General features: G+C 47.4%; 1 protein-coding gene across 8 annotated transcripts in view; it reads left to right on the forward strand.

The window, feature by feature from the left end:
- The window catches only part of PTPRT (protein tyrosine phosphatase receptor type T), a 939,599-nt gene that overhangs the window by 313,517 nt on the left and 606,138 nt on the right, over positions 1–19,944 (forward strand). For all 8 annotated transcript variants that reach the window (XM_031433788.2, XM_031433792.2, XM_064475672.1 and 5 more), the window contains one exon: positions 15,348–15,619. In XM_031433788.2, coding sequence (XP_031289648.2) covers positions 15,348–15,619 — 272 coding nt within the window. The remainder of the gene's footprint in view (positions 1–15,347; positions 15,620–19,944) is intronic.

The raw sequence follows: 19,944 nt of genomic DNA on the forward strand, positions 1-19,944 counted from the left end.
CGTTTGTTGCAGAACAAACTGGTGACATCAGTGAGCAGGCAGCCCTGTGGAAGGGCTGCCTGTGCCTTTCCCAGTGGGTGTAGCTTCAGTGCAAACAAGTCCATTATAAACCGTAATCCCTCATTAAGCCTCTTCTTCAGGAAAGGTTTACAAACCACAATCGCAAGCCCAGTTAAGTGCCACAACTCTGTAGAAAGCAGTAACCCGTGCCAGGAAATGTAGCGACTAGGAAATGCCTCAAGATGTGTGTGTGGTTGTCTTTCTGTGGTGGGTGATTTTCTCCCCTCCCTTCTTCTTTTCTGTTTTTTTCCTGGGTTTCACTTTAAAATGAAGAATAAGACTACACTATGTTTCCACATTTGGAGTTGGATCACCTCTGCAGAAATCTCCTGAGGCACCTCTTTGGGTGTTGATGGCTCTAAGAAGCTTGTTATGGGTTGAAATGTGCCTCCCTCAGTTCATACATTGAAGTTCTAGGCCCTGGTCCCTTATTTGGAAATAGGGCCATCGCAGGTGTAATTCGTTAAGATGAGGCCATGCCAGAGTTGGGTGGGCCCAGATCCAGTATGGCTGGTGTCTTTATAAAAAGGGGAAACTTGGAGACAGACACTCACATAGGGAGAATGCCATGTGAATTTGATGGCAGAAATCAGAGGGAAGCCTAGGAATGCCAGAGATGGCCAGCAAACCACCAGAAGCTGGGAGACAAGCCTGGAGCAGAGGCTCCCTCACAGCCCTCAGAAGGAGGCAACCCTGCTGACAGCTTGACCCCCAATGCCTGGCTTTTGGGACTGTAAGATGCTGCATTTCTATGGCTTCAGCTACTGGGTTTGCGACATTCCCTTACAGCAGCCACAGAAAACAGGCACAGAGCTCCTTGCCTGCCTGGCAGCTTTCAACCCCAGGGCTTCCTTCCCTTCCTCTTGTCCTGCTCCGACTTTCCTTCTGTGTCCCAGTGGAGCTGGCGGGGTTGTTCTCTTTAGCGGTGTGCAGTGTAGACTTCCCTGGACTGGATGGGGAAAGAAGCACCAAGGAGGGAGGGTAACCAAGGCGGAGGGAGGCGTGTGCATTGTGGTCAAGGAGTCCAAAGTCCAAAGTGGATTTGGGTAGAAAAAGTGGGACAAGGGAAGGAGGCTGGGGCTGGATGTTGGGGGAAATATAAGGGTGAAGAGGGACATCTGATTTGCTGTTGACAGGACTGGAAACAGGTTGAGAAGTGAAGGATGAGAGAGGTGAAGACTGTCAGGGGGCTCAGGGGCTTGATTTCAAAGCCCCAACTGATATCCATGGGGACATCTTGGTGGCTTCAAGGACTCAAGCAGAACTGTGAGACCCTGTGTGTCTATTTCTGTGAGCCGGCATTTTCCCCCAAGTATTGTCCTCTTCCTGCCCTCTGACATGCAGAGCCAACTATGGTCGCCTCCTCTGGTGATGGAAGCCCCCTCCCAGGCTGGGCCACAAGGGGCAGTGCTTGGAGGCCTTCCTGGAAGTGGGAGTGGGAAGGCAGTTTCATGCAGGTGGTGGAGGGCAAGGGTCAGGAGCACAGGCTCTGGCCCTGTTTTGCAGTGTGGTGACACCCAGGGGGCCTGTCCCTTCATGGGAAATGCAGGGACCATCCAGTGGACGGGAGCTGGCATAGTCCCCTGGGTTACCATGGTCCACACAAATAGGCTGAGCCCCTGGGAACTTGTTTGCCCAAAACAAATGGTTCTCAAACTTGAGCGTGCATCCATATGACCTGGAGCACAGGAGATTGGACCACACCCCAGAATCGCTGATGCAGAAGATCAGGGGTGGGCCCAGGAATGTGTTTTTCTGTCAAGTTCCCAGGTGATGCTGGGGCCACTGTTTTGGGGGCCACATTTGGAGAACCACTGGCAAAGAGAAGTATTCCTTGAGGTAAACTGGGGAGAGCCAGGGCTTTCTGCTGCTCCTGGGACTGTTGCATGCGTGGAAGGTGAGGCTGGGATCTACCTTACCCTGCTGGTTTGTAGGGCCAGCTCTCTCACTCTCTGTTGTAGTCAGGGGTCCACAAGAGGGCTCAGGGATGCTGCTGCTGCCGCCAACGACCGTGGTAGCTAACATTTACTTAGCTCTTGAGAGGCGCCAGCCACTGTCCTAAACAATTAACATGTATAAACACATTTATTCTCAAACCCATGAGGCAGGTACTCCTATTACTGTCATCACTCACTTCACGGATGAGAAAACTGTGGCTCAGAAAGGTTCAGTATCTTCCCCGAGGTCACAGAGCTGGTAGCTGGCAGTGCTGGGGTTTGACCTGGCCATCTGAATTCAGCGTCTAGACTCTTACCCTACATTATTCCACCGACCCTGCAGGAGACAGGGGGCAAGAAATGACCCTGATGATGTTGGCTGTTTCATTTGGCCTCTCTTTGCCCTCATTCTCACCTCAAAAAAGGAAATGGCTTTTCCTATCTTAGATGAAAGAAATACCTTTACATTTTAAAAACAAAAGCTGTCAGGATTAATTGGATAACAGCTGTCAAATTCTTGTAGCTCCTTAGAGGATGGTAAAAGAGGAGGAATAATTATTGTGCTATTTTCTATGCAGACCCTGGTACATTTGGGGGAGTCAGTAAGTGCCTCATGATATTCTTGGTAATTAGCGATGATTGAAGGGGGGTTGTTCACGTCAGAGGAGAGGCCTTGCTAAGGTCAGGCTGTAGAGAGAGCCTTCATGTTTGATGGTCAGTGGCCAGAGCCCTCTTGTTCCTAAGAGAGGTGCACAGGGTGTGGCCCAGGGTAGGAGGGAGCGTTGTCAAGCAGGTTAGCGTGCTTGCCAGCCCTGGATGGAGAGAGGGGGCAGCACCACTTGCCCATCTGCCAAGGTTTATGGACCCCTGGCTCATGATGGCTGGCAAAAAAAAAGCCCAAAAAACAACTAGACTAATGTTTCTCAAAGTGTGGCCCTCAGATCAGCTGCATCAGCTTCACTTAGAAACTTCTTAGAATTCTGAAGCCCCACACAAACCTACAAGGGGTGAGATCCAGAAATCTTTAAATGAGCTTTCCAAGTGGCTACGATGCATGCTTCCATCGGGAACCACTGTTTTCGTGGGAAATAGCACTGACCTTGGAGCCAGACACACCTAAGTTTGAATTCTGGCACTGCCACTCTCTGGCTGTGTGACTTTGGACAAGTCACTGTACCTCTCTGAATATCAAGTTCCTCATCTATACAATGAGAATGGGAGGTTAGAGGGGTGGTCTACAGGGCACTCGTTCTGTATCTGCAGTTCCTTCTGGTCCCACCATAGGTTAGAGACTGTCTTGTTTCTTGGCTTTGAAACAGTGTATTTCTTCTTCTGGGAACATTCTCTCTGCTCCCTCCTCACCTTTCTGACACCTGTGTGACCATAGGCCTCAGCATAGAGTTTTTTTGCTCCAGCAAGTTGTTGTTTCCTTTCTCTGTACACCTCCTTCCCTGAATCACATCTGGGTTAGATCTCTCCGCATGTTCACGCCCGACCATAGGACTCCCCACACCCTCAAAAACTGCCTTTTACGTGGCATACTCTCCACGAGGGCAAAAATCTCGTGCTGACTGCTGTTTCTCTAGAGTGTCAGACACACAGCAAGTGTGCAGGTGATATCTGAGGCTAGAACTGATTTCATTCCGTTTAAAAAATGCTTGGTCCTAGGGTATTTTGTGAGGAAACTGGGGGAGGGGTTACCCTCATGCATGGAACCCCGTGGGGGAAACTGAGGCCCAGAGGTACGAGCTGACTTAGGGATGCAGTGGCAGGGAGAACAGGTGGAGAAAGTGGGCCCTGGTGGCTGAGGATTTCGGGGAGAGGCTGCTGTGGAATCGGGGTTCAGACAACACTGAGCACATCTCGACGGGGCAGAGGGCTCATCTGATGCCAGCTTTAGGCAATGTGATGCCCTCACTTGACCAACCACCGTGGGCTCTGCTGATGAAGAACAAAGTAACACAGTGGCCTCTCGCCAGCACTCGTAGTAAGAAGTCTATCCTAGCATCACCAGGGCAGGCATTTGGCAAAGCTCAGGGTGCTTCTTAACATAATTTATGTTATGTGTTTGTTTGTTTGTTTGTTATGGACCTCTTTGAGAAATAGATGGACCCTCTCCCCAGAAAAAAAAAGCACAAAAACACAAACCTTCCCCAGTGTTGACCTTGCCACTCCATGGGGATGTAATCAGGGTGCTTCCAGAATCACTCCCAGTTGTTGCAGGGGAAGTAAAAGTGTCAGGTGAGGCAGAGTAGGCTTTAATGCTTTACGTCTCTTAAGCCCTGGTATTTTAAAGCTCGGGAAATAATAGCAATGACCCAATTTAGTAATGCGAAGGCAAGACAGCACTATTTTAACAGGCTTAGTCATCACTTCGTTTTGCATTTTTTTCCCCTGTTGCCATTTGTGACTTTTCCTATTGCAAATATATGAAGTAATAATCGAGTATTTTCCATGGACCATGGCAAACATGCTATATATAAAACACCATTGAACATTCTCTGAGTGTAATTGGAGCATAAATGTAACTAATCAAAGCATTATCATACCAACGGATGTGTGAAGAGTTTGGAGATTTAAAACACACACACACACACACACACACACACACACACACACACTCTTACATGTCATTTCAATTTAGAGATTTAGAGCAAAGGACTCAGCCCAATGAATGTCAAGAACAATTTGGGGTCTGACAATGTTCCCGGCAGCCCTGTTGTTCTCTTTACTCTTAATATGACAGCAGCTTGACAACTGGCTTCAGTTTTGTTCTTTCCTCCTGCTCTTATCCTCTCTTTCTGCCTGTACCAGCTCCACAGGGCAAGGCCGGCGAGCCCCAGTGATCACTCCTTGCCAGCAAACATGGCACGCTCACCTTTGGTGTGGAGCCTAAGTGCTGCATGATGATTAGACTTTCCTGGGTTTGAATCTTGACTCTGCTTCTAGCTGTGTGGCCCTGGGAAAGTTATGTAACCTCTCTGTGCCTCAGCTTTCTCATGTGTAAGAGAAGGATGATAATAGTGACCACCTCTTAAGGTTGAAATTAGAATTAAATGAATTAATAGAAATAATATGCTATAGTATGTGTTTGCTGTTGTTCTTATTAATGGGCAGGTGTGATTAATGAGGGAAAGGCATTCTCGTGGGAACATAAAAATGACTGTGTTTCTCCAGCAACAAGACCCAAGGAAAAAGGTCTCTCTTTTACCTTCTTTCCTGAAGGAGCCTAGTTAGAAAATCCAAGGCAGTCCTGGCTCCTTACTCCCCACCAACTAGTCATGTGACTGTAAAGCGTTGGAACCATAGACTTCTCTGGCTGGAAGGAACTTCAGAAGCTCTACCTGCACACCTGTTTCACAGGTGAAGGAATGGAGTGAGGCACCACGTGACTAAAATGGATGTGCAGGAAGAGGTCGGGGTCTGAAGGGGGAGTGACATCATCTGCCCTTCGGTTCTATCTGGACGTTGTCAAAAGAGTTCTGCAGTTTCCCACATCAAAGAGCAACTCAGACAAACCCTTATATTTCATCATTTATGTAGCAAGTTCTCATTGTCCTGTGTTGGGGTCCATTCACAGTAATGCTTGTTCTTCCTCCTGGGATGTTGGGACATTAGGCTGAGACGCTGGGGGAAGTGAGTTACGCAGTTACAGGTGGGGAGAACCCAGTGTGCTCCATGATGTTTACCTGGGGCGGGTTTTGTCGTAAGATTATTAGAAGGTCTAAAAGCCGGATATCGTGTAAAAACTTCCTTTGGATTTTGGTTCGGGACGTGAGAGGGGTGAGAAGACGTCAAGGGTGGAGCATGATTTAGGCTTTATTCTTCTTTGCCTCTGTGATCATCATCCTCCCGTCTCCTGTCTCCCTGCTCAGAGTTCTTTTCCTCACCTGTGTTCCATTTCTCTGGCACCACCGCCTCCCTTCCCCTTCCTCCCCATCTCCTTTGTCCCTTCTCTTCCTATCTTCCTCTCTGTCTGCTCCCCTGATTTCTCCTCCTTTCCTTACCTCCCCCGCTTTCCTCTCCTTCCTTTCTCTTCTCTCTCTCCCTTTTTCCGTCCTTTTCCATCTTTTTTTTTTTTTTTTTCAGGAATGGGGAAGGAATGCAGGTGCCCAAGTACCTGGTCTTTGGGGGAAAGGGTCCACATAGGGAGCCCCTCCAGCAGCACCTTCAAATCCAACCACCTGGGTTTAATTGCATTTTTCAACTACACTATCCACAGCTACTTGGATTATCAGATAGCTGTTTGTTGGAGAATTGCCTTAACACATTTGCATATGAAATGCTTAACTTCAACTTGCTGGTCTGAATGAATGATTACAGAAATAGTTATTACTTGTTCACACAAACTGACTCTGACGAAAACATTCACAAGTATTCAGTGCCTTTGAAACTTCAGGATGTATTTTCTTTGTTCTAAACAGACATTATGTATCCATTAAGCTGTAATTATTCCCCCTCCCCCATTTTCTGGTGTATTAGAAAGGAAGCAGATTTCTTTCCTTTTTTTTTTTTTTTAAATACATGATAAATAGAAGGCTTTCCATGATAGTATGAATAATGTTGAATGATATGTTTGCTACCCTGGCTGTTGGTAAATTGTTATGTTTATGATTGACTTAATGATTATTAGTTTTCATGATACTTCTGGTAAAACTCTGTTTCTCATCCACATCTATTTTCTTAGTTTATGGTGCATTGTGTCTTTTGACATTTTTGTGTCCCTTGCCCTTTTATTGTGCTCGGACAGCTAAATTTCATCCTTCTGAACTTTTAAATCAAGCCTTGTCCAGGAGAGCTGTAATAGAGGTATATGTAGGGTCAGCAGTGCAGAAATAACTGGTCTCTAGGCTTTAGTGAAAGCCATAGAGAGAAGTGCATTTAAGTAATTTAGTGAAGGACCATGGCTGGACTAGGCAGTGTGGATTTCAGGAACGGCTTCACCTGAGCAAAAACTTGGAAGCAAGGAAGTCTGGAGTGTGTGTTAGTTTCCTATTGCTGCTATAACAGCAATTTCTGGAGGTCAGAAGTCCTAAGTAGGTTTTACTGGGCTAACACTGAGGTGTCAGCAGGGCTTTACAGAGGCTCTGGAGGATGGGGGGACCCTCTTCTGTATTTTCTAGTTTCTGGAGGCCACTTGCATTTCTTTGTTCATGGCTCCTTCCTCCATCTTCAAGGCCAGCAGCATAGCATCATCAAATCCCTCTCTGATTCTGCCTCTTCTGCCTCTCTTATCCAGAATACTCCTCCTATCTTAAGGTCATCTTATTTGCAATTGTAATTCCATCTGTAACCTTCATTCCCCTTTGGCGCGTAAGGTAGCATTGTCACAGGTCCCAGAGATTAGAAAGTGGACATCTTTGGGAAGCCATTACTGTACTTACCATAGAGAGAATAAGGGCTTCATTGGGGGAGAGCCTTCATATACAAGGCAGGAGATGGAGGCCTCCAGACATCCTCATGAAAGACTCTGGACTTTATAGATAAACAGATTTACCACTTTCTACCTCTGTGTAGCTTTGGGCAAAAAAAACCTCTCTCCCTTCCTCAATGTTCCTTGCTTTAAAACAGGCATAGCATGGCACCACCTCATTGGGATGCTGAGAGATGCTTTGGTCATTGCCTGGCACATAAAAAAGTTCTCAATAACCATCAATGACATTAAACATGTTAAATTGCATTGGGCCCATTGTCACCTGCTGCTGGCCATTTGTTATAAAATTAACATTTATTGAGTCAGGTCCAGTGTTTCATGTAATACTCACTGAAAACAGACCAACAACAAAACTTGGATGGATAGCTTTCAGTATCCCATTTTATAGATGAGGACCTTGAGGTCCAGGGAGTTTTATTAAGTTGCTCAGTCATGCAACTAAGAGATGCCACAAGCGGGACTGAAACCCCGTTTTCTTGACTGCAGATCCAGGATTCGTTCCAGGCCGCCACAGCTGCCTTGGCTCCAGGCAGCAGTTGGGTCCCTGCTGCTATCCGCTCCCTTCACGTAGGTGCTGGCGCTGGAAGCTGGCGGGGCCCCCTGTCTGCAGGGACGACTCTGAGCTCTCGGAGCTCTGGGCCCTCGGCTGCCAGTCGCTGAGCACACTCATGTAATCTTAATGAACAATGTGCAAAGCCATTAAAAACTCAATTAGGGCTTTCTTTTTACTGCCGACGTGAGGAAATGCAATCCTGAGGTGCTCATGTGTAAACACAATAGCCACCATCTGCTACGGAGAAGCGTTTCGCCTCCAAAAAGGGGATCTATGTTGCAGACACATCAATGACGGGGCTCTTATCAAGGCATTATTATGCACAAAGGGGGAAAAATGCAAAATTTATGGCCAGCCAGAGAGTGCTTCCTGGTTTAATTCCACAGTTTTTGGTACTGTGTATAATAACTGTGAGGAAGCTAATGCTGTTTTATGTTCCTTATCAAGCCAATGGATTTTGTGGGGGGACAGGGGGAGAAGGGAAGAGAATGTATTTACAGTCTTTCTCTTTCTTGTTTCTGACTGATCTGAGCACAATGACTGGCTCATTTTTGATCTTCAGGAAATTGACAGCCCCGGGATGGTATTAATTAAGCCAACCTGTTGATCAAAGAGGGTCCCACTGAGCTCTGATATATGAGGGCTTTCATTCCTGAACAATCTCTACAACGGCAGGCCTGTGCTCAGCTCAGAGATACAGCTTTCTTCCTTTCTGGAGGGTGGAGCAAGACCTCTGTAAGGTGGACTAGGTGTGCGTGGGGGCTACAGATGGCTGGATCCCACCCTTCCCGAAGACTCTGCACTTGCATTGCTGCATGCCATGGCTTCCTGCCTCTGTGCCTTTGCACATGCTGTTTGCTCTACTTGAAATGCCCTCCCGGGTTACCACCAAGCCCATTTCCATGGAAGGGATCCTGACTGGGAAAGAGAAGAGGCGCACACATTCTGATGTGTGGAGTTTAGCTGTATACCTACCACCTAGTGTCTCTTTACATCTGCTGACCTACACTAGATTTATGTGCAGACAGTATCCCTGGGGCAGGAGCATCAGGAGGGAAAAAAATAGAGCCCTGTGCAGTTAGGATATGAAAATCCTGGAGGGAGACTGTTGCAGGGAGTAACTGACTGCAGGGCGGGGATGGAGGAGGAAATCCAACACAAAGGATGATGCCACATGGAATTAAGAGTCGAACTGTAGGGGGCAGTGGTGCCAGGTAAGCATTGACCCTGGTGGAGGAGGGGAAACTCCATGTGAGTTTGCAGAAGGAGCTGCCTCTTGAACCTTGTTGACTGTGGGCCCAAAGCAGTTTCGTTATATGTCCTCTGAGTGTGTCCCAGGGCAGAAAGACATTAACAAGGACCCACCCAATCGCTAAGACATCACTAGTGATGGCAAGGGCATATGAGGGATCTGCACCTGGAAGTGCAGTGAGGACAAGAGGATTGGCATCATTAATTAGGGTGTCTTGGTGAATTTTGGAAACACTAGTGAGTATCGCTCAGAGCTGCAGTTCCTACAGGTACAGGAAAGGGCTTAAAGCTGATCAGATTCCATTATCAGGGTTCATAATATGTTCAGTGGTTGGTGAGATTTCACTTCTAGTCGTTCTTCAAGTTCTAGCTCAGCTTAGTCCAGTCCTGGAAGATGTCCCGACCCACCCTGGCTGAGTTTAATCACACTGCTTCTCTGCCTTGTACTCATGACTCTGCTCTGCTCTAGCAAGACTGGTTGCTGCTCAAGCTACTGTGATTGCAGCTCGGCTGCCCTCTCTGCACAGTCTCAGCTTCACTGAGCCCTGGTTTACCGAGTCACTAGTTTCTGGTTCAGAAATTGGAATGGGGTGGACCTGCTCAGTAGAACCGAAACTGTGTGCCTGAGTCTTAGCTGCAGAGGAGGCTGGTCTTTTCCATTTCCACAGAGGAAAATAGGCTTTTCTTAAAAAAATTGGTGGTGGGAGTGAGGTTCCCCCAAACACAGGAAGGGAGTTCAGATGTCGAGTGTCCAAACCACAGGGCAAGTTTCTGCTCCAAGTCATCAGTCTGATCAGCTTGGAGGATGACCTGAGAGCAGCCACATGCCGTGGTGGGGGACACCGGAGGAGCAACAGGTGACACGATTACTGGCTGCACTGACCAGCTGCCCTGATGAGTTTCCACTGCTGAAAGGTGGATCCCCCCCATCTCTAGCCACAAAACCTTTTCTTTTTTCTGTCCAGGTTGGGAGCCAAATGATCTAACTGCTCATTTTGCTTTTTATACCATACTTCCCTCCTAAGACTTTCATGGTGACAGGATCTGATACTGCAAGGAACCTTCTACACCCACACAGGAGCACTCAGATTCCCTGGGGCACCTGCTGTTTAGAGAGTGTGCTGCTGGCATCTGATTGGGTCTGTCATCCTTATAGCTCTGGATCAGTAGCTTGGGAGTACATCTGTGGTCATAGTACCCCAAACATTTGGAAAGGTGCATGTGTTACCTTTCATGACAAAAGGGACTTTGCACATGTGATTTAATAAAGGATCTTGCAGTGGGGAGATTATTCTGGACTGTCTGGCTGGACCTGTTGTATAGGGTCCTTCTAAGACAGAGACAGGAGGGTCAAAGTCAGAAAAAGATGTACCTGTGGAACTAGAAGTGGGAGTGATGCCCTTTGAAGATGGAGGAGGGGCCCATGGGCCAAGGAATGCTGGCAGCCACTAAAAACTGCATAAGATAAGAAAATGGTCCTTCAGAAGGAAAGCAGGCCTGCAATACCTTGATTTCAGACTTCCGACCTCCAGAACCAGAAGAGAATAAGTTTGTGTTGTGTTAAGCCACTGAGTTTGTGGTCATTAGTTACAGCAGCGATCAGACACTAATCCAAGTTCTAAATCTCTGTCCCCAAGCCTCCACCTGCTTGACTGCCAGGCCTCTGTCTGCTCTCCTAAGGTTCCCCCCAGTCACTCATGAGAATCCTTGGGCATCTCGTGAGTGCACGAGTATAGGTCAGTCGCCTGTGTTGCCCCTTTCTGGACTCCTCTTGGAAACCCACTGCCTGCATGGTGTAGAAAGAGACCCCCACCACGGATGGTGCTGTGGGAGCCCTTCCCAGTGTCACAGTACCCCTCCCCTCTCATGGGGTGTGCCAGATGCAGGTGCTGCTGGCCTCCCCCACCCTTCCGCATCGCCGGGGGTTACTCTCTTACACTCTGTCACTTGGACTCCAAGGCCACGCTGCTCATTCTCCCAGCCTCACTAGAACATTCCTGAGCAGGGCTCCATCCTGCTGTTCCCTTCTGGCCTGACCCATCCCTCCTTTGTGGGTAGGCTGGGTGGGGTGGGCAGTCATCATTTTCTTTCTTCTGTCTTTTTTTTTTTTTTTTCCAATTTTCTTGTTTATCTCTCTGAGCCTTGCACCCAAACACATACCTTTCTGTCTAGTCTACAGGCCAGAGGATGCGTATCAAGTCACAGAGACCGACATTAGGGGGCAGGGGGTGGTGTTATGCTAACTGAACCCAACTCTGGCCCCCCTGAGGCACAAAGTGTCTTAGTGAAGGTCCAGGATGTTTCTTTCCCTTCTCAAGGATTTATTCTTGGAGTCCGTTCTTTTCATTCTCATCTTTCTGATTCTTTTTACCAAAGGACACTGCTCTTAATGACATCCCTATCTGGAGCATCTTGCAGCCTTGCTTAGTAAATACTGTTTCTCATGTTATCTCCTTAAATAAAGGGACTAGGAGGAAGCAGAGGCTCTACGGGGAAGCCAGCATAATAATGATAATGCTAGTTGCAGAAATAAGCTTCAAAATTTCAGTGGCTTAATAACCCAATAGTAGTTTATTCCTTGTTTAATTAAAGTCCAAAATGAGTGTTCCCAGTAGGTGGGTGGCCTTCCTCGTGGTCATGGTCATTCAGGGCACTGGACTCCTTTTGTTGTGGCTTTGTTGTCACTTAGGCTCCTAGAATCCCTTACTTTCAGCTGGTAGATGGGAAAAGGACAATGGAGCAGTGATTCTAGAACCTTAATGTACATCCAAATTACTTGGGGATCTTTTTGTTTTTTGGGGGTTTTTTGGTGCTCATGACACACTGGGTATCATGCCTTTTGCCCCAGTAGTGATCTTAATAAAATGCAAATTCAGATTCAGTAGACCTGGGGTGGGGCCCCCAGAGTCTGCATTTCTTAGCAGCTCCCCGGTGATGCTGAGATTGCCAGTCCGAGAATCATCCTTTAAAGAATGATATAAAGGAGGATGGAACAATGAGGGTCAGGAGAGGTAGTAGGGGTGGTCAGCTTTCAAGCACCAGGCTTGGAAGTGGCACACTTCATACGCAGGTCCTGTTGGCTGGAGCCCAGACACATGGTCCCATCAAACTATGAAAGGAGGCTGGGGAGCATGGTCCAGCCATCTGCCCAGAACAGAGAGGACAAGTTTGCTAATCGACCAGCAGTTTCTGCTGCGTGGAGACTTGATGGAGGACCAAGCACCTTCACCAGCTCCTACCTTCAGGGAAATGGTATCATCTCTATTAACAGTCATGGGGACAGCAAGATGGAAGGGATTCCTAGACTTGCTGCCTAGGAATGGACGTTAAATGGACGTTAAATGGCTGGGTGGATGGACGTTAAATGGCTCCACCTCCTCAGTGAGCCTGCTTCACCAGCAGAGCTGGGATGCAAAGCGGTGGGAACCTGAGCTGGTGGAAGAGAAATTTTCTCAACTTTCTGCTGTGGACAGAAGAAGCCTGGTGTGAACTGGCAGGAGGCTAGAAGCTTAAATGTCCATGGGGCATCCTAGGGTTCTGAGTGGAGAAAGCCAGACACTGCCTGCTTCACAGGCTGCCTTCCCTACCTGTAGATGTGCTCCCCTTCTGTGGCCAGGGGCTTGTGGGTCTTGTGGGTCATCACTCCTCTGTCCCAGGGAGACCTTCTGGAAGCCTGTGGGGTGTAGGTCAGCAAACAGATACGGACATGGATGCTGACTTCTCTCTGCACCTCAGTTTCCCCCCTGCAGTGGTTCCTTCCTTGCTGCCTTAGTGGGAGGTTATGATGACTGGAGATAACACCTGACAAGGGACAGCTCTCCATGTGCCCTGGCCTTCCTGCCTGGCCATAAACTAGGAAGCTTTACCCTCTTGGAAACACAAGGAAGATACGACTTTTGCTTCACCTGCAGTGGCTCCTACCCCAGGGGGTGGGTGAGTTTTCTGATTGGTGGGATGTCCAAAGTCTGATTCGTGTTTCTGTCCTTATCACCTTGCTTCTTGCCGGCTCAGTCTGGGGTAAGCCCTAGGAATCTGGGTGGAGTCAGAAGGAAAGAGTCCTTGATCATCTAGCTGCTGTGCATGCTGGTTCAGGGGAGAATACGAGCCTCAAGTTCAAGTTGCTTTCTCTAATCCAGCTTTGTAAATAGTAAAGTTGAGATTTTGAACACAAACACACTCTCTCTCCTGTGTCTATTTTTAAATTTGTTCTGAACCGAAAAGAGACAAGCTACGAATGACTGGTACCCTCTAGAACCCCAACATGATATGAATTGCCCAGCACGTATTATCTGGCAGCTGTTAGTCTTTTTGGTATTAGGGTGAAAGAATGAGGCTACTTACAGCTATTGAAGTGGCTCATCTTGGTTGAGGATAAGGAGTCTTAAGGTTTCATTCTGATTGAAGATTTTAGTGGCTAAAATAAGATTTCAAAGCAACAGTGGTTTTCTAGGTGTGAATATTCATTCCAGAATCACTTGAGTGTTTTATGATGCAGTTTATTTCATAGAATCGTAAGACTCTTTAAGTCACAGAGTTCAGCCTTCACAGTTGATTGTGAAATTTCCTTAGTCATCTCCTCAATTTGTCCAGGCTCTGTTTAACCACCTGCAGTGATGGGGAATGCACTGTGTCTCTCCAGCAGTCCATCCCATTTTGAATCCTTTCTGCTTGTTAAGAGGTCCTTTGAACTGAATGTGCCTCCTGGTGGTTTCTTGCCTAAGTCGGCTCTCTCAGGCGACCTTCATCAATTAGCTATTGCCACAGTAATGGTGCCTAACAAACCAAGAGGGAACTCTGTGCCAAACAGCAGTGAGCATTTATCCTCCCGCTCCTGGGTCTGAGCAGCCAGAGTGGACTGGCTGATCCAGGTTGGGCTTGTTGGCCATGTGGCTGTGTTTCCAGCTGCCTGGGTAGCATGGCTTGTTTCTTCACTGTCCATTGAGCTCAGTTCTCTTCCACATGCATCTGTTTTTCATCCCAGGCTGAAAGGGCAGTGGCTACTGGGGGCACATTCTTCTCATGGAAGGTGGCTGTAGTGCCAGAGGGCAAGCCCGACAAGGCAGGCACATTTCAAGCCTCATTCTGTTGGCATCCTTTTGACCAAAGCAAATGGTGCCCAAAGTCGTGGGATGGGGACACATCCTGTGCCTCTTTTGGGAGGGACTGCCTAGACAAAAGCTAAGGGCATAGATCCTAGGAAGGGTGAAGAACTAGAAGCAACCATTTAATCAGACAAAGTAACTCCAAAGAGGCTCACCTCCTTTCTAGGAGACAGCCTTTTCTAATGCTTGCAAATAACAGTCATGTTGTTTGCAAATAGTGAAAATAGCATAAATTGTGAGGTTGGAGATCATCTGGGTGTCATCCCTCCCTGTCTGAGTGGTCCAGAGTGAGTCACTCAGTCTTTAAATAAAATGAAAACCCTCCATCTCCCAGAGTCATTTTGAAGATTCAATAGAATACTTCATAAATGAGATACTCAGCATCACACTGGTACTCCTTACATGCTTAGCAAGTATGACTTACCCTCCATTTCATCTTTCGGTTGGTTCTCTCATTTCTTGAAGGTCTTCTTTGCTGACTTGAGTATGCTGTACTTTTCACATGCCTTCCTCTGATAGATTCCTGATACTAATGCAGGGCTCCAGGTGGAATATGTTAGAACAGCACGTGGGTGTTGTAGAGTTCCTGCTTCCACTGAGACAACCCAAGCTTGAATGAAGTTATATTTCACCTCATTTCACCCATGGAGGTTGCAGTTAACTAAATTCCTGGGTTTTTATTCCATGCTTCCTGTAGGAGCTACTGGTTTTTAATGTTTTTTTTTTTCCCTGTAAATGTTTGTGGAATGTTTACTTTGTAGAAATGCTCCATGCATGTATGTTCCTGTCTCTTAATTCTTAAAACTGCCTTGGTGAGTAGGATTTTTCATTCCCAGCTACAGAACAGGATACTCAAGTTGAGAGAGGAAATGTGGCTTCCTCAGGATCAACAAGACCCTCCTAGAGAGACTTGATTTCCGGCCACTGTGTTTATGTGTATGACTGATTTTCAGAAGAATGTTCTTTCTCTCTCCTTGTCTCTGCGTCCCGCCCCCTTTGTGGGTCTCCAGGATCCTTTATGATGGTGAACAGCTCCGGGAGGGCTTCTGGCCAGAAGGCCCACCTTCTCCTGCCGACTCTGAAGGAGAATGACACCCACTGCATCGATTTCCACTACTACTTCTCCAGCCGTGACAGGTCCAGCCCGGGGGCCTTGAACGTCTATGTGAAGGTGAATGGCGGGCCCCAGGGGAACCCCGTCTGGAACGTGTCCGGAGTCGTCACTGAGGGCTGGGTGAAGGCAGAGCTTGCCATCAGCACCTTCTGGCCACATTTCTACCAGGTATGGCATTTTACCATAGTTTGATTTTTTTTTTCTAAGTAGTTATAAATCTATATACCTCTTGCCCTGATTAGAGTTTAGGTCTAGAAAGGACTTCGTTTACTTACTCGCTTGTTCACCTTGTGTTTACGGAGCTGATCCTAGCTAGACCTGGTGGATGCAGAGGTGAGCCAATCCAGGAGACTGACTGATATATAGATAAACACTTACAGTATAGGGGGATGCATGTGGATTTGACAAGATGCTGGAGGAACCTAGAGATTGAAATTATAAAATAATTATAAGAATTATAAAATACAAATTATATAAAATTCTAAAATAATTTCTTACAACAGTTGGATTAGGGAGATACTATTAATATGCCTGTTTTATAGATGAAAAAACTGAGGTTCAGAGAGATGAGGTAACTAGTTAGATATTGTGCCTGAGGAAGAGGGTGTTTGAGGGTGAGACAGTAAGGATGGTTTCTAAGAGGAGATGACAGGTGAGTCTTAAAGGATGAATAAATAGTTATTGAAAATGGCAGGGAAAGGCATTTGAGTTGAAAAGGTAGTGCATGCCATGGACTGGAGGAGTGAGTGAGAGATTTTGGCAGAGTCTGGAAACTCTAGGTTGTTTCCAGGTAGGTTGAAAAGGAGATATGGGGGGGGCTAAGCCTACAGGGATGAGTCGGTCATGGGGGGCCAGGATGAGGAGATTAAATTTATTCTCTAGTCTGGAGTGGTGCTACTCAAACTATCTGTGATGAAAGACAAGCTTTTTCTCAACTGATTATGAACCAGTACTTTTACAGACTGCAGTAAAAATGCCACAGCAACACCAAATTGCTCTAACAGTTTCTTAACGCCTTTTATCTCGTTGTGGCCTGATAACACAAACACTGTATAGGATGCCACCAGCCCACAGAGCACACTTTGAGGGACAGCTCCATGTCATCTTGGCCTGGGACTGTTGAAAGTTTTTCTTTTCTTTTTTTAAACTCAAATTACAATTTATATATCGTAGAACCCCCTTGTTTTAAGTATGCAATCCAGTGATTTTTAGTAAATCTGTTGAGTGGCACAACCATTACCATAAGCTAGCTTTAGAACATTTTCGTCACCCCAGTAAGATCCCTTGTGCCTATGTGCAGTTAAACCCCTTTCCCGCTGTTGAAAGGCTTTGAGTAAGAAAGTGACACAGTCAGATCTGCATCATGGAGAAGTTTCTCTGGGGTCTGAAGCAGGAGATGAACCTGAGGGTGGCAAGGTGAGGGGTCAGGAGATTCTTAGGTATCCTTCACTTCAGCATCCATGGCATATAGTTCTTTCAGATGTGCTGTGAAAGCAGCTGTAGACAACATATAAATGAATGGACATGGCTGTGTTCCAGTTAAAACTTAATGGTATAAAATCAGGTGATGGACCAGATTTGGCCTCTAGGCCATAGTTTGCTGAACTCTGATGTAGGTGATAAAGCTGAGGTCCAGAAATGGACAGTGAAGTTCAAAACCACACAGCAAATCATTGGCAAAGCTGGGGCCAGAGCCCTGATGCCCTGGTCCTAAAATTCCCCCTCTGTTTCACTTGTATAAATGTCAAGTGTCTCTATAAGCCCATGGGTCCCCTCAGGGAGGCCTTAGGGTTCCATTTGGAAACTCCCTACCTAGAGGCTGGTGCAGATGGGGCCAGAGGTGCAAGTATGAAGAACAAGAGAAGTGGCCCAGGAGAGGGACAGACCTACTGATGGCCACACTCTTTGACGGGGTGTAGAGGGAAGAGAGGGCATTTCCTAGGCACCTCCTCTGCCCCAGCTCTGTGGTAAGCATGTTGCCTCTCATTTATCTGGTAGTAGCTCCTGTGTTGTGCAGCAGCATGTCCTGGATAGGGGATATTATTGGTAAATTGAGGTCCCATAATCCCACCTGGGTCCTCTGACTCCAGTTTCTTGCTTTTAGAGAAAAAAAATCATGCCCATTCTGAGACTCTTCTGCTCACTAGCTGTGTAATGTTGGATTCTATTCCACCACCATCCTGAATCACAGCTCTCTGGTTTGTAGAATGGAGAGGTCAGTGGGTACGATGAAGCGTTTGTCTGTGGATTAAATGAGATAGTATCATATCAGGTAACACACACCAGGCTTGCCACGGGCCTCGGCAATTGTTGGAAGGGAGGGAGGAGGAAGAGAGGGAAGAACAGATGAAGAGGATGGAGGAAGAAGGCCTTCTTTAAAGAAACACTGCTGTGATTGTGTTCTGAGCGGGCCCTGTGATAGTAGCCTGGTCTGGGACAATGTTCTGATCCCCAGCTTGCTGGCCACGACAGTGTCATTACATACATTATGTTTCCTCTGCTCTGAGCTTTGTGGTGAAAAATCCACTAATGTGCTGAAAGCAACAGTTGAGAAGAGACGCACACACAGCCGCTAATGGATAGTCCCATGGCCGCACACACAGTGAAACACCCTCAGGTGCACACACACCAGCCTGCTGCTTCCAGACTCACCGCACACCCAGGGACAGCCACCTACATCTACATCTGAGGAGAGAAAATGGGGCATATCAGGAGGGTCAAAGATACTTGCAAAATGCTTTTGAAAATTCACCAGCCCCCAAGCTCTGGTTTTGCACGTCTGATTCGATAGACTCAGTACCATTTTGGTTTTCAGCAGTGCTGGGCTTCAGACCCTGATGGCTTATGTATTCATTTATTAAAATCATATTTCACAGTGGCCCTGTAATAAACAGGGAAATTTCATCTTTCTTATCAGTGGGCTTTCTAGCAGCAGACCTTCAGCAGGGCCACCCACCCCCACGCCTGCCTCCTCTCGGGAGGACAGGGCTCATCCAGTGTGACTGCAATCATGATTCAGATGGCTGCCTCCTTCCAGGTGACAGTAAGTCTATTTCACGTTTCTAATGATTCTGAACTTTTCTGTCCTAATATTAAAAAAAAAAAAACCAAGAACTTTAATTAATTTTGCAGCCACTTGCTTTCTGTTCTCCATCACCTGCCTTGGTGAAATTACCTTTTATTCAGCATTTCTAAGTGCTATGGAGAACCCTGAAATTTCAGACTCCCCTGACTTGGACTCAGCTGGACTCGAAGCCCAGTCTTTCTCAGGAATTCCTCTGGTATCTGGTGCTCTGTGGATTTGGTAACTTCATGCACCATCCAGGAGGGTGCCTCACAGGGAGGAGCTCCCTCTACCTCCCTTCTCTCTTACCCACCCACACCTTCCCCGCTCAGCAGCAAACCCCCCTCCTTGTCTTACACAGGCCTCCTTGGGCTGGTGTGGGAAAGGGAAAAGAGTGTCTATTAATTTCACTTCAGGCAGTCTTCCCCCATGATAATGTATATGGTCTTCCTCCGAAGAGGAGTTCTGGAGATCCAACATTGTTCTATCTCTTATCTTTTGAGAAAATGTTTGCAGCCCCTTGAAGTTTGTGCTGTATACATTTCTCTGCTTGAGGACTGCAAAAGTGGGCATAAAATGCCAGGTGTCTTACACCATGTCCTGACATACCCACACCCTCCCCCAGACAGGCACACAACCTACTTTTTGGAGGGGTTATGGGTGACTCATCTCTGAGCCTCCCTTGGGAGACTACTTCCTGGTTTTGCCCAGCAGCTCCCACTCTGGGAGAAGCTGGCACCTTTCTGTGCAAACTTCATCCCCTCAATACCAGGAGGCCTCTAAGGGTGTAGGGGCTGGGGAATGTGTGGTTGATAGTAGGAACACATGGCCTCCTTGGGGTTGAAGGATGTCCTGCAGGGAAGTTGGGGTTCTCAGCCCAGGCTTTCTGCTCCAGTCCCTGCACCTCAGTGTCCTCACCTCTGTAGACTGATATGGAATATCACTGAGAGCCGTCTTCTGTGTCCCCTCCACCCCTGCCTCCCTACCCTCTGTGAACACAGTTCTAGAGCAGCCTCCACAATTTTTCACTCATTCCTCTGGCTCTTCTTCCATTCCTGGCTTTCATTCCTCAGGGGCCTTGGTTTGAGTTTCCTTCTGAGCATGCTCGGCTTGAGGATGACCATTCTCCCTCGCCTCGGAACACCGGGCAGGTCTTTCTATCACAAAGGTCTTGACATCACCCTGTCCCTTTGTGGTGCCTGTACCCAGGAACGGGAGCTGGCTAGTACCAGGTAGAGTCTTCCTGACCAGGGTCCCCACGCCAGAAGCAGATTGATGGAGTGATCATCTCCACCCAAAGCTGCAGATGTTTCCTGGGGCACATTCCGACCTGAAGAGAGGATGCCAGTGATCCACGTTCCCCAGAACTTTGTCGGCTGGGAACCTGGCCCTGGGGGCTGAACTGCAGCTCTGGCAGCTGCTTTTCCTG

The sequence above is a fragment of the Camelus dromedarius genome, chromosome 18 (genome assembly GCF_036321535.1).
Source record: "Camelus dromedarius isolate mCamDro1 chromosome 18, mCamDro1.pat, whole genome shotgun sequence".
Classification (NCBI taxonomy): domain Eukaryota; kingdom Metazoa; phylum Chordata; class Mammalia; order Artiodactyla; family Camelidae; genus Camelus; species Camelus dromedarius.